At 34.8% G+C, this 14,397-nt stretch overlaps 1 protein-coding gene across 2 annotated transcripts in view; it reads right to left on the reverse strand.

The window, feature by feature from the left end:
- The window catches only part of LOC149794261 (uncharacterized), a 290,094-nt gene that overhangs the window by 135,255 nt on the left and 140,442 nt on the right, over window positions 1-14,397 (reverse strand). For both annotated transcript variants that reach the window (XM_089968394.1, XM_089968393.1), the window contains exons 28-30: window positions 9,039-9,297; window positions 3,388-3,546; window positions 2,275-2,347 (exon numbers count right to left, since the gene is read on the reverse strand). In XM_089968394.1, coding sequence (XP_089824520.1) covers window positions 2,275-2,347; window positions 3,388-3,546; window positions 9,039-9,297 — 491 coding nt within the window. The remainder of the gene's footprint in view (window positions 1-2,274; window positions 2,348-3,387; window positions 3,547-9,038; window positions 9,298-14,397) is intronic.

Consider the following 14,397-nt stretch of genomic DNA (forward strand, 5'->3'; position numbering starts at 1 on the left):
AAACAAACATATAAACAAACATAAACAAACATGTAAACAAACATAAACAAACATATAAACAAATATATAAACAAACATATAAGAAACATATAAACAAACATAAACAACAAAAGAAATAACAACAGAAACAAACATATAAACAAACATAAACAAACATGTAAACAAACATAAACAAACATATAAACAAATATATAAACAAACATATCAGAAACATATAAACAAACATAAACAACAGAAGAAATAACAACAGAAACAAACATATAAACAAACATATAAACAAATATATAAACAAACATATAACAAACATATAAACAAACATATAAACAACAATAGAAACAAACATAAACAAACAAATAAACAAACAAACAAACATATAAACAACAATAGAAACAAACAATTAAACAACAATAGAAACAAACTAATAAACAAACATATAAACAAAAATATAAACAAACATATAAACAACGATATAAACAAACATAGAAAAAAACAAATAAACAAACAAAAAATGCACAATCAGGACCCTTAATTTTGTGGATAACAAGTCCAGCTTAAGTAAATGTTCTGCTGAATCTGACATCTCACATGTGACCCATACAATCAAATGTACTACCTACAGTTGTGCAACAATATGAATCAACAAGAATACCATCAATAGTATATTATATATATATATATATATATATATATATATATATATATATATATATATATATATATATATATATATATATATATATATATATATATATATATATATATATATATATATATATATGTGTGTGTGTGCCCTATTTAATAGTCATCTCTGTGGTAACTTAAATTTCTTCTTTCCATCATATTCACCATTACCTTTCACCCTTTGATTGCAAAATCAATAATCTTCTTTCTTACCCTAAGTGCAAGCATTCCACAAAGTTGACCAGGTCTGTGATGTTACTGTGATGACACCAAAAAGTATCATTCAGGTATGTGATGTAGTGCTATTTTATTCTGTGGAAACTATTTTTTTTCTCAGTCAGAAACCTTGACCTCTGACATCTTCACGTCAACTTAATTGTGTTCTTCCCACCTCATTAGTGCAAGCCATTCACCAAGTCTGGTAACCACAGGTGATGGAGAACTCAAGGTATTGTGCAGAAAATTCTTTTCTTCTTTAAATCAGATTGACCTTGACCTTTGACTTTTTGCACCTAAAAATATGTTATAATACTTACCTGCTATTATTTCATTGCTATATCTTTTCCTGGCAATAGTCCCCAGACCATGAACTTTATTGCCTCCTCCAATTAATAATTGGAGGTCTAGAATTAAAAACACACATATTCTCAGTCCGATGTCTTAACTTTTAACAATCAGAAATATCATTCATTGACTCGGACCAAGACTGAAGGATATCAGAATGTGTAGGTAATTGTGCACTTACGTAATTAAAATTAGTTTAAACTACCCACTCCCACCCCCCCAAAAATGCATTTTCATAGCATTAATACAATAGCTGTTATTATTGCATTACTGAATTGGACAGCCCAGTGGAAAGCTGATAGCCTGAGATAAGCTGTTAATTAACTTGCCATTTTTGTCAGCAGAATATTCTGCAGCCAAATGGAGGATGGTCTGAATTTGTTGAGCTGATACAACTGTTCCCAAAGCATCAACACTCACGCTCTAGTATTCCACTGATCGAAAGTAAAATGACAAGAAAGAGGAACAAGGAGGTGGCTTTCATTATATCATCCATGTCTTCCACTTAGTTAAGTAACTGAAGATGGTGGAGAACTCGAATTATTGCATGGAAACCAAACTGGTAGCAGTAGGAAATTTGGTTGGACAGACACACTTTCAAAACAGTATCAAAATTCCCTGAAGGTTACTGCTTTAGTGTACTTGCCTTAAGGGCATTTTTACAAAAGATTATAATTCAGCACCTTGTGAAAACTGAAATTATAAAGTTTGATTAGAAATGTGTTCATGAAACATGAATACCCCATTACAATGTCTGAAAACTTACTTAAATGGGAAACTCAACTAGATGGACTGACAGAAACAGAACATCAATACCCCATCACAATGTCTGAAAACTGACCTAGATACAAAACAACATATGAACAGATGGACTAACAGATATGGAACATCAACACCCAATCAAAGTGCCTGAAAACTGACCTAAATACAAAACCTAACCAGATAAACAAACAGAGGGACATATGTGTGTAACAATACAACCTCCGACCACATTCATGTTTGGTCATAGAAATAAATATTCTGTCAAACCTGTAAGTATTGTGATTACAGTCAGAGCATGGTGCTTGTCCTGAGGCTGAATACATTCCAAAGGGACAGGTCACTGAAATGAAATATATTTCATCAGCCACTGCAATCAATGCAATAAAAAAAATGATATCATGTAACATGTATACTGTAACAATTATTATAGACAGTTTTGTCTGCAATCAATGCAATTCATAAGTGAGTGGTCTAAAGCGCTCACTGTTACAGATCACTGCCATCTCACCTCTGTCTGCGTGGGTTTGAGTCCCAGGCTTGGCCAATGTGGGTACGTGAGAAAGCTTGCCAGTAGCTTTTCATGGGTCAGTGGTTCATCCCTGGGGTTTTCCCAGGTTCTTCCTCCACCATTTATACTGGCTGCTATGTATAGCCTATCTTGTGCTGAAAAATGGCGTTAGACCCTACATCAACAACATGTATCATGTAACAATTATACACATATTTGTCTGCAATCAATGTAATTCATAAATGATATTATGTATCATGTAACAATATAGACAGATTTGTCTGCAATTAATGCAATTCATAAATGATTCTGCATATTATACATGGTGAGATTTTCTTTCAAGGATGGATAAAAAAAATTTCCCTCCTACCTTAAGATAAGTTGTTTCTCAGCTAATATTATGGTAAGTCAGAAAAGAGGTTTTGGGAAGCTATTTGTGGGCCAGAAATTTTTTTTTTGAAAAATTAAAGGCCACCACTGGAAAATTCAATGGTATGTCCCTTATGGCAACTGGATGTGATGCTGACTTGAGGTGAACAATTTTAATAAAAAATGTAACTAATGTATAGTAAATTTGCTAATTTTTGTACTAATATGCCTACAAGACACAAACTGTTTCTGAAGGGTACTTCTGATAAATTACATAAACTCATGGGTGCCATGGGATTCTGGCTATATAAAGCAGGTGGCCTCTAGTCAGGGGGTCCATTCAAGAGGGGAGTACTATATACATCAAACATTTGTTACTATGACAAAGCTCTGTGGAGAAAAAAGCTCTCATACACAACTGCCATACAAGTGAATGATTTAGGAATAATTCATTTATTCTGAAAACAAAATTCTTCTCATAATCTCAAATCAATCAGACTTACAGTAGCAGTCATAAGTACTCTTGGCACCAACCATCTCACTATTTGTACCCGATGGACATGCAAGGCACTCATTGGACGACGTCAGCTCTCGGTAGGTTCCAGCTGGACATGCTTGACATGTCCTGCCATCCACTTGGATATAACCACTTGGACATAAAACTGAAAATGGCAAAAAGTACCATCACTAAGTGTAAGTGACACTCTTGAATTTACATTATATTATATTTCCCATGATTAGCTGGGTGAAGGGGGAGAATGATGGGGGTGGTTGGGGCATGCTTTGTAAATGTGGTGAAAACAATGAGGAGAGCTTATCATTGGACAAAGTTTTCTTGTTTTCTTAGAGAAGAGTTGGCCTAAATTTTGTGAGTCTTGGGAATGGACATGTCTTCTAAGAAGCATGGTTAATGAATTAAAAAGATCAAAAATAGTGAAATATACTGAATCTTTACTTAAGATAGGTTTTCTGTTTAAAGTAAAAGGGAGAGAACTTTAGGATTCGTATGTTCTGTTATTAAAAGTGTGCTTCAATGAAATAGCATGTGCATAAAATGCAAAAGACTGTATTAAAATAAATTAAAATATCAACACAAATGCAATAAGTGTAAGAATCTTGTAGAATATTTGTTAGCAATTTTGATTTGTTATTTTACTTCGTTCAAATAAAGATGCATAGACACAACCACTATTTGTGAATTTATCAAACCACTGGTTGCTGTTTTATGTTTGTCTCATGATGAAAAATTATCAGTATAAAAGAACTGGATCCTGAATTATCGTGTGAAATGGCATTTCACCTAGGAAAGGGGGATAAGCCCACCAGTTTCCTCCCTTGACATTTCTGGGTGCTTTGACTAACTCAAGATGGATGAATGGAGTCTTGAATTGGTGCTGCTTCTTAGACTTTTGGGGCTGCATTCCTTTAAAGAACTCTAAGGAAGGTCCTGGGGGTGATCTTGATGAGCATGCTTCCTGGCTGGTATCAATAAGCCTGGAATAGCTGTCAGACACCAGTTTTGTTGGTTCCACAGGTCCTGAGATGCCACAGAGGAATGTAACCTCCAATTAGCATCTCTGCCTGTGAGGGAACAGTCCTAAGAAGGTTCTTACTGTCATACAGTAAGACCTTTAACTCATACAGAACAATGTAAGATCCATCAACAGCACCTTGTCATTGACAAGGCATGCCTCAACGTTTTAGTAACTGCCTCCAGCAAGAGCTGCAGTGCAGCTGGAGTCAAAGAGGCTACAAAAAAAACAATGGCATAAAATTCCGTAGATATAAACATACAAACCATAAACTCCAGGGCCTTGACTGGAAGGAAAACCCCATCGAAATCCCCACTTGTGAAGACCAGGGAGAACTAGGCTTAAGAGGTCAAGCAGGCAAGTGAACCCTTTTGCTGGTCACTGGAACTAGCCATTGCAACAACAGGGGAACAGTAAAAAAAACTAACTTAAGTTGGCTTCAAAAGCCTTTGGGAAAGCATAGTCAAATGCAGGAGCAAAATGAGATTTGGTGGTGATACCATAATGCCCCTACCCCCACCCCCACCCCACATGAGAAGTATAAGCAAAAATATTGCCAATTAGTGTAACTTGGGCATAAAAAGTCAAATTGCTATATTACATGCCAGAATTACAGCAGGTATAAAAAAGATACATTTATTTTGGCTACTAAACTGGTTCTGCGGCTGGTCAAGTTCTTGTCACAACAGGCAAAATCTGTATCAATTCAAACCAGAATGCAAGCACAAAATATGCTGAAAAATAGTCAAAATAAGCAATTTTCACTGAATGATTGTGAACTGGAATTCTGAAATGAGCATAATTATGTGCTCAGAGTGAAGCATTATATTACTATCAAATTCTTCTTCTAAAGTTTGTACAACAGTGTTGATTAGTCCATTGTTTTATCTGACTTTTTATTTTAGTTTGAAAAGAACCATCTGCTCCAATATTTTCTATCATATAACATCCACAGATCACACCATACAGCATTTCACAACACATCATTTTCTTTAATAGTATAGACTGGTCTGCTGACTAACTAGCTTATCAATATTAATGAACCTGTGAGACAAAGTTCATAATTGAAGAAACCCATCCATTTTCTTGGAAATGGGTCATATACAGTTGCTATAAATAGCAAATAAGGAAAATACTCTTATGCTATTCTTATGCAGCAATCATCTTTTTAAGAATATTTTCAAATTTATATGACAGGAATTAAAGAGATGATAATAAACATGACAGAACAACTTTTTATTTAAGTTTATTTTGTAATGTACCAAAAAAGCATAATCCACATTTAGGCAAGTATAAGATGTAATCTGATGAAAAAAAGCATAATAATTATACCAAATGGTTGGCATGTATGTGATACAGCCCCTGAGAGTTTCTCCAAACTGGAGGGAATTTTCTTGCCTTCCATGCCCAAAGACTTGGGACACAAATCCACTGGGAGAAGGAAATATAGTTTCAAAAGACCATATCTCTTCCTCCTATGCTCCAAGAATGGAGCAGGAGGAACTTTCTTAGCATGATCCTTGAACTTGATCAAGTCCACAAAAATGAAAAGATATCACTCCTGGGGGCAGACAGAACTTCCTGACCCAGTGTCCCTCCAGAGAGGGGAAAACTTGGAAATTGGGATATCTTCTTCCTGCAACTCCACATTGGCAGTGGTTGAACTGTCCCAACTAGACTGCATTTTAGGAGGATGCAAAATGCTTCCTATCCCTACTATAGGGGCATCCTCATCCCTCAAATGCTCACAGGGAGTGAGGGACTGACCTTATCTGCTGACATTTTTAGGGGGTGGGAAAGTTTGTCCCTCCTAGACCATCTGGGCAGAGAGGACTAGTGCCATTCCTTGTTGCTTGGTGCCACACATGCAGAAGATGCAGGTCTGCAATGTGCCACATCTCAGAAGGGTACTCATCCTACTTACTATGCAGCACAAGGAAGTTAGTATTTTCTAAAAACATTATGCAAAACATATACTGCTGAATTGGTGCAATAAAGTTATGTACTGCAACAATTACATTTGTCTTGTCTAAGCTAGGACTTATTTGAAACAGTGCCATAAAATTATTTCAAAGCAACAATTAAATGTACTCCATATGCTATTCCAGAACTGATAAACAAAAGGAATTAAGATTGGGGACCCACAATAGGGTAGTGATACTTACCCAAGGCAAACATTATAATGGAGGACTGCAGAAACAAGTACTAAGATAAAATTCTGGAACTAAAACACAGCAGGAGATATTAACCCTTACACCAGGCAAGGGAAGGGAAGAATAGAGAAAATCACTGCTAATACAGCATGCTGCAAGACAGTCCCCTAAATAAAAAGAAGGGTAATATCGCAAACAAACTTGCAATGGACTGAGGGATAATAACTCAATTACCATGGCAAATTAAAACTTGCTAACAAACATATTTAAACATGTAAATGACAGCAATTTTCAGAGAGCTAACTGAGCATGACTTAGTATTACATGCATTTAAGTCATAAAGGATGAGTATCCTGCATCAAACAATGACATGATCGTCTGAATGACTGGGCTGTCTATGTTCTAGATTCCTAAATCCTTCCATGTCACAGGAGGTTGGAATAATAAGAAGGTAACCAAGGCAATGGTGACAGTATTTTATTACTGCTAATAAATAAAGATTTAAAAGTCTGGAAATACCTTCTCCAAAGACAAATTCTCTCTTTTAAGACAATTGTATGACCGACACTACCAATTCATGGATATTGACCAGAACTGGCTGCACCATGATGAATATTCAAGGACTTTATTTGTATGATTTTTGTACTGCTTAGTATTAGAATTATAAACTAAATGCCTGCAAAACATCTGAAATCAATATATGAGAAAACAATAAGTGGGGATTCTTGTTTTTATATTCTTGTTGAAATGGCAGATATAAGCATAAGTAGAGATCGTGTATCAATAAAGTAGATTTAGCCTCCTTTAAAAAAAAGTTTGAAGCTTGCTCTAAGCTTCTTCTTATTTGGTAAAACCTTGATAATAATCAACTAATCTGTTTCAGAGAATGACATATTGTCAATTATATTTAAGCAAATATTTTCAACAGTAACATTAACTTTGAAATGAGTCCACATCGCAACCACATGATGCTGAGCACTTTTGCAAATGATGGACAAGTTGTTACATACAACAAACAAGTGTAGACTGAACTGCAAAGCAGCTTTAATCCTGCAATTATAATAATTTTGTCAGCAATTCAAGTGACATTTATGGATTCAAAACCTTCAATGAGTATCTTGGATTTAATGGCATCAACAAGGCATCATTGGGCAATAAAGGGGTTGACATCAACATGCTTCTTTGTGCAATAAAGTAGGCATATCAAATGGCATCATTTTGCAAAAAAGGAGTGGTGGCATCAAAATGGCATCATGATGAAATAAAGGGGGTTTAATCAAAAGACATCAATGTGCAATAAAGGGAGGTGGTATCGAAAGGCATCATTGTGCAATAAAGGGAAGATGGCATCAAAAAGCATCATTGTGCAATAAAGGGGGTGGCATCACAAGGCATCATTGGGCAATAAAGGCAGGTGGCATCAAAAGGCATCATTGTACAATAAACAGGGGTGACATCAAAAGGCATCTTTGGGCAATAAAGGGGGTAGCATCAAAAAGCATCATTAGGCAATAAAGAGTGTGGATTAACTGACTCGTTCATAACTGTGATCAAAGATAACAAGGCAGCAAAGCAAAAAGAATACTTTGTAAAATAAAGAGCTTGTACTAACTGAACAGTAAAAAAATTGAGTTTCGACGCAGATATGTCACAAAATAAATGTCACATGTTTTTGAAAAAAAATGAATCTTGTTTGGTGGTGTATCAACAGTTAGTCTAGTTCCCAAATTGTGGACTACCGATTTGGCAAGATACTATTAAATACCACTATGGGAACCAGACTCATCAAGAAAACAAAAAGCAGTGATGTAATACACAGATTTTTCGTGTACACGTGATGGTTGTTCAAACCAGTTGGAATGATCTTTCATATCTTGGATATTTTGAGAAGAAAAAAAATGTTATTTAAACAGAATAACAAACAACTTCATTAGAAAAAGTGTATTATTAAAAGTTATTATCGACGTGATTGTAAAATGAGGATTCAGTCAATAAACAGCCCAGTCACCTAACACCGCCCCCCCTACAGTTTTCGTGGTGTCAAAGTGATTTTTTTCAATTTTTGGAGGTCCCTCTGTAACTCGCATCTCATTTATAGTGTGGTCTATGTTTGTAGACCCTGTTGTGTGCGAGTTATCGATGGAGAGATGTAATAGCAACATGTATGCGGTTTTCAGGTATGGAAGATTAAAACATGTTTACAGAATCCGCACATTTTCCCCTGATTAAAGAACTTATTATGTTAAGTCTGAATTAAAAAGTGTAAATTGTGTTCAGTGCAAATTTCTAAATAGCCTTACTAGACAATGAATGAACTTTTGTACTTACCACACATATGTCTATTTTGGGATGTCAGATCAAATGGCTGTACTTACCACACATATGTCTATTTTGCGATGTCAGATCAAATGGCTGTACTTACTACACATATGTCTATTTTGCGATGTCAGATCAAATGGCTGTACTTACCACACATATGTCTATTTTGCGATGTCAGATTAAATGGCTGGGCAAAGTCTGAACAGTAGTAGGTTGTCCCTGGTAATTGGGCAGCACTCTCTAGTGTGCCACTTGGACAGCCTCCAGACACAGGGATCGAGCTGATTGATGAGACATATGAAGTATTCTGATTGAAGGCTCCATAGATCCTGTTGGCACAGTTTGTAAACACACTGTTGATGGAACCATCGGGGCCAACCTCGAGAGTAACTGTGGCATATGTATGGGTCTGCAAAATCAGAAACTATCTTGATTTCTGTATTTTCCATGTCATCAATTCTACTGCTGTATTTACCTGTGCATTACTTTCTGAACAACATGCTTTCCTACTGATATCAAAGATCTGTGTGAATAGTGGCATGTCTTAAGCTTTCTGTTAAAATTTGTCACAACTCAACATTTAAAATTTTACTCCCTACAACTTTCTCTCTTTTTTGACATAGCTAACTTGCATTACTTGAAAACTATTGTGTTCAGTGCTATTCCAGGATTACAAGGGGTGAGAGCTGGGGAGGGGTAAGGGGTCAGGAGGCACTTTATTCAAAGACTTCATTACCCTCTGAATTCTAATAGGACTGATCCAATAATAAGAGTATGAATTTCCCCCATCACCAATATTTAATTATGAAGTAAGTACCTACTGCCCTCGCCCCAATTTATATTTTAGTACAAACTTCAATATGACAAGGTAGTTTATGTAATGGGTAATCATTATCTGAGCCACTTGCACTTAACCAGGAAAGTCACACAAGGTCATCCAAAAACCAATAACTTAACAAGGAAAGTCACACAAGATCATCCAAAAACCAGTAACTGAACAAGGAAAGTGGCACAAGGTCATCCGAAAACCAATAACTTAACAAGGAAAGTCACAAAAGGTCATCCAAAAACCAATAACTTAACAAGGAAAGTTGCACAAGGTCATCCAAAAACCAATAACTTAACAAGGAAAGTCACAAAAGGTCATCCAAAAACCAATAACTTAACAAAGGAAGTCACACATGTCATCCAGAAACCAATAACTTAACAAGGAAAGTCACACAAGGTAATCCAAAAACCAATAACTTAACAAGGAAAGTCACACAAGGTCATCCAAAAACCAATAACTTAACAAGGAAAGTCACAAAAGGTCATCCAAAAACCAATAACTTAACAAAGGAAGTCACACAAGGTCAGCTAAAATCCAATAACTTAACAAGGAAAGTCACACAAGGTCATCCAAAAACCAGTAACTTAACAAGGAAAGTCACACAAGGTCATCCCAAAACCAATAACTTAACAAGAAAAGTCACACAAGGTCATCCAAAAACCAAAAACTTAACAAGGAAAGTCACAAAAGGTCATCCAAAAACCAATAACTTAACAAGGAAAGTTGCACAAGGTCATCCGAAAACCAATAACTTAACAAGGAAAGTCACAAAAGGTCATCCAAAAACCAATAACTTAACAAAGGAAGTCACACATGTCATCCAGAAACCAATAACTTAACAAGGAAAATCACACAAGGTAATCCAAAAACCAATAACTTAACAAGGAAAGTCACACAAGGTCATCCAAAAACCAATAACTTAACAAGGAAAGTCACAAAAGGTCATCCAAAAACCAATAACTTAACAAAGGAAGTCACACAAGGTCAGCTAAAATCCAATAACTTAACAAGGAAAGTCACACAAGGTCATCCAAAAACCAGTAACTTAACAAGGAAAGTCACACAAGGTCATCCCAAAACCAATAACTTAACAAGAAAAGTCACACAAGGTCATCCAAAAACCAATAACTTAACAAGGAAAGTCACAAAATGTCATCCAAAAACCAATAACTTAACAAGGAAGTCACACAAGGTCATCCAAAACCCAATAACTTAACAAGGAAAGTCATATAAGTTCATCCGAAAACCAATAACTTAACAAGGAAAGTCACAAAAGGTCATCCAAAAACCAATAACTTAACAAGGAAGTCATACAAGCTAATCCAAAAACCAATAACAAGGGAAGTCACACAAGGTAATCCAAAAACCAATAACTTAACAAGGAAAGTCACAAAAGGTCATCCAAAAACCAATAACTTAACAAGGAAGTCTCGCAAGGTCATCCAAAACCCAATAACTTAACAAGGAAAGTCACACAAGGTAATCCAAAAACCAATAATTTAACAAGGAAAGTCACACAATGTCATCCGAAACCCAATAACATAGCCATGGAAAATACATTATTGAGAAGCAGGATTAAATAGCAAGCGCATTTAATATATCTCAGTATATTTTCCGGACTTATGGAACTATTATAGACTCCAATCATGACAAACTAAGAAAAATATATGTTTTTTCAATCTCAGCAATATGAAATGTTAAAAGTTATAATATGCTCATTTTCTTCTCTGCTAACTTTACATTGTCAGAATCGTTCAATATTTTATGATATTGCACACCTTCATATTGCATTCACACACATAAAGAAACTACATTCTGTTGTAAACAAACAATGGATGCAGACACCAGCACTTTTGATTTGTAAACATGTACACTCGCGTAGCTGGCACTTTACATTTTGGTTGATGAAATTTGTTTCTCAAATGAAGTAAAGCAAATGTTTCATGAGCTGCTTAGGCACATTGAGCATTAACTTTTTTGATACAATGTTTTGGATTTAGGCTAGCTATACAGTAGACACCAGAAAGGGTCCTTACCTATAACATACAAGTGACAAGGCATAAACTGTCTTCTTTTTCTGGTAATAAGAATGGCAAAATAAAATATACTTACAGCTTTACATCCTGAATTTCCTCAAAATGTATTTTCTTAATTCTGCAAATCCGAATTACACGAGCCATGTCATAGGTTCTCAATCTTAATTACACATTTCTAAATTGTACTGTAATTTTGAATATAAGAGCAATTACATCCTCCTTACTGCACTCAAAAATGAAATAAGCATTAAATTCCACAGTCTTTTTGATAATTGCAATTGAAAGACTTCATATTTTTCCCACATTATGATTTCAAACATTCAATGACAGAAACAGAAACACATTGCAGATGTCAACACACTTCTCCCTCACTTCTTCAATTTGATGTATTTCATATTTAACTGTCACATATAAATCCAGTCCATAATCATGAAATTTCACAGAATCAACAAAAATACCAAAATCTATTCATTCCAGATCAAATTGAAAACTTGTTGCAATGTGCATTCCTTCAAAATATGGCCCCAAATTTCAAGTAGACAAAAATGCATTTTCTTTCTAAACTTATCTCGAATGCGTGACCATGTTCAAATTCATCTGGGTGGAGTTATGTGTGCATTAATAATGTTGTTGTTGTGTAATGATAAATCTGAACTTGTGTATTTAGTTGAAATATGGCATACATTCATTTACTTTGTTTCTTGTAGTGTATTTTCTTAATATAATTAAGCCTTAGGTAGAATAAGAAAATGAGCATATAATAAAAAGGTTACTGCATTTCTATGGGAAAATATGAACATTGTTTTGTCAGATGGATATACTGCACTCCCAAGGTCGTGCAGTATTACACCCTTTAAAACTCGTTCATATTTTCCCATACAAATGCAGTAACCTATAAATATTCTTGCAAAGTACAGAAAGAGTGAAACGCCAGGATATTACTCAGGGCTGAAGCAGATATAACATCTGATAGCAGTTTATATATCTAAGGAAAGAAGATTTAAATAACTATATCACCAAACTTCTTGAAAAACATATTCATACAAATCTTATGATTTACTTATCAACCTTGAACTTTTTCCACCGAAACCAATCAAGATCATGTCTGGAAATTACCACAGGGTTAATTTATAAATGATCTACTGACCTACATGCAAATGACACCATAATGATCAGATTTAATCTACTGATCTACATGCAAATGACGCCACATTATCAGATTTCATCTACTGATCTACATACATATGACACATTTTCAGATTTCATCTACTGACCTACTTGCAGATGACACCATAATGATCAGATTTGATCTACTGATCTACATGTAAATGACGCCACATTATCAGATTTCATCTACTGATCTACATACATATGACACATTATCAGATTTCATCTACTGACCTACATGCAAACAACACTGCATTATCACATTTCATCTTCTAACCTACATGCAGATGACACATTATCAGAGTTCATCTTCTGCCATACATGCTGATGACACCACATTATCAAATTTGAACTAATGACCTACATGCAGATGATACATTATCCAATTTCAACTACTGACCTACATGCAGATGACTCATTATCCAATTTCATCTACTGATCTACATACAGATGACACATTATCACATTTCATCTTCTGACCTACATGCAGATGATACAACATTATCCAATTTCATCTACTGACCTACATGCAGATGACACATTATCTGATTTCATCTACTGACCTACATGCAGATGTCATCAGAGTTCATCTTCTGCCATACATGCTGGCGACACCACATTATCAAATTTGAACTACTGACCTACATGCAGATGATACCACATTATCCAATTTCATCTACTGACCTACATGCAGATGACACATTATCCAATTTCATCTACTGATCTACATACAGATGACACATTATCACATTTCATCTTCTGACCTACATGCAGATGATACCACAATATTCAATTTCATCTACTGACCTACATGCAGATTACACATTATCCAATTTCATCTACTGACCTACATGCAGATTACACATTATCCAATTTCATCTACCAACCTACATGTAGATGCCACATTATCCAATTTCATCTACTAACCTACATGCAGATGACACCACATTAACAGATTTCATCTATTGAACTATATGCAGATGAAACCAAATTATCCAATTTCATATACTGACCTACATGCAAACAGCACCTCATTATCAGATTTCATATACTGACCTACATGCAAACAGCACCTCATTATCAGATTTCATATACTGACCTACATGCAAATAGCACCTCATTATCATATTTGATATACTGACCTACATGCAGATGACACCATCTATCAGATTCCAAACAATTACAATCAGAATTAGAGGTGTCCCTTCGAATAGTCTATTATAGATTCATTTGTGATGTCAGGAAAATGGCATGAAGGTCAAGACTGACAAGACTAAAGCATTACTGATGACTACAAAACAAATGTTACGTATATCTGATTTAATATATATATATATATATATATATATATATATATATATATATATATATATATATATATATATATATATATATATATATATTTTTTTTTTTTTTTTTAATTTAATTGTTTGTTTATCAGTTTTACATTTTTACTTTTCTTACATGCTATTGTAAT

Source organism: Sinohyriopsis cumingii, chromosome 8 (assembly GCF_028554795.1).
Source record: "Sinohyriopsis cumingii isolate HCF-2022 chromosome 8, ASM2855479v2, whole genome shotgun sequence".
Taxonomy (NCBI): Eukaryota; Metazoa; Mollusca; class Bivalvia; order Unionida; family Unionidae; genus Sinohyriopsis; species Sinohyriopsis cumingii.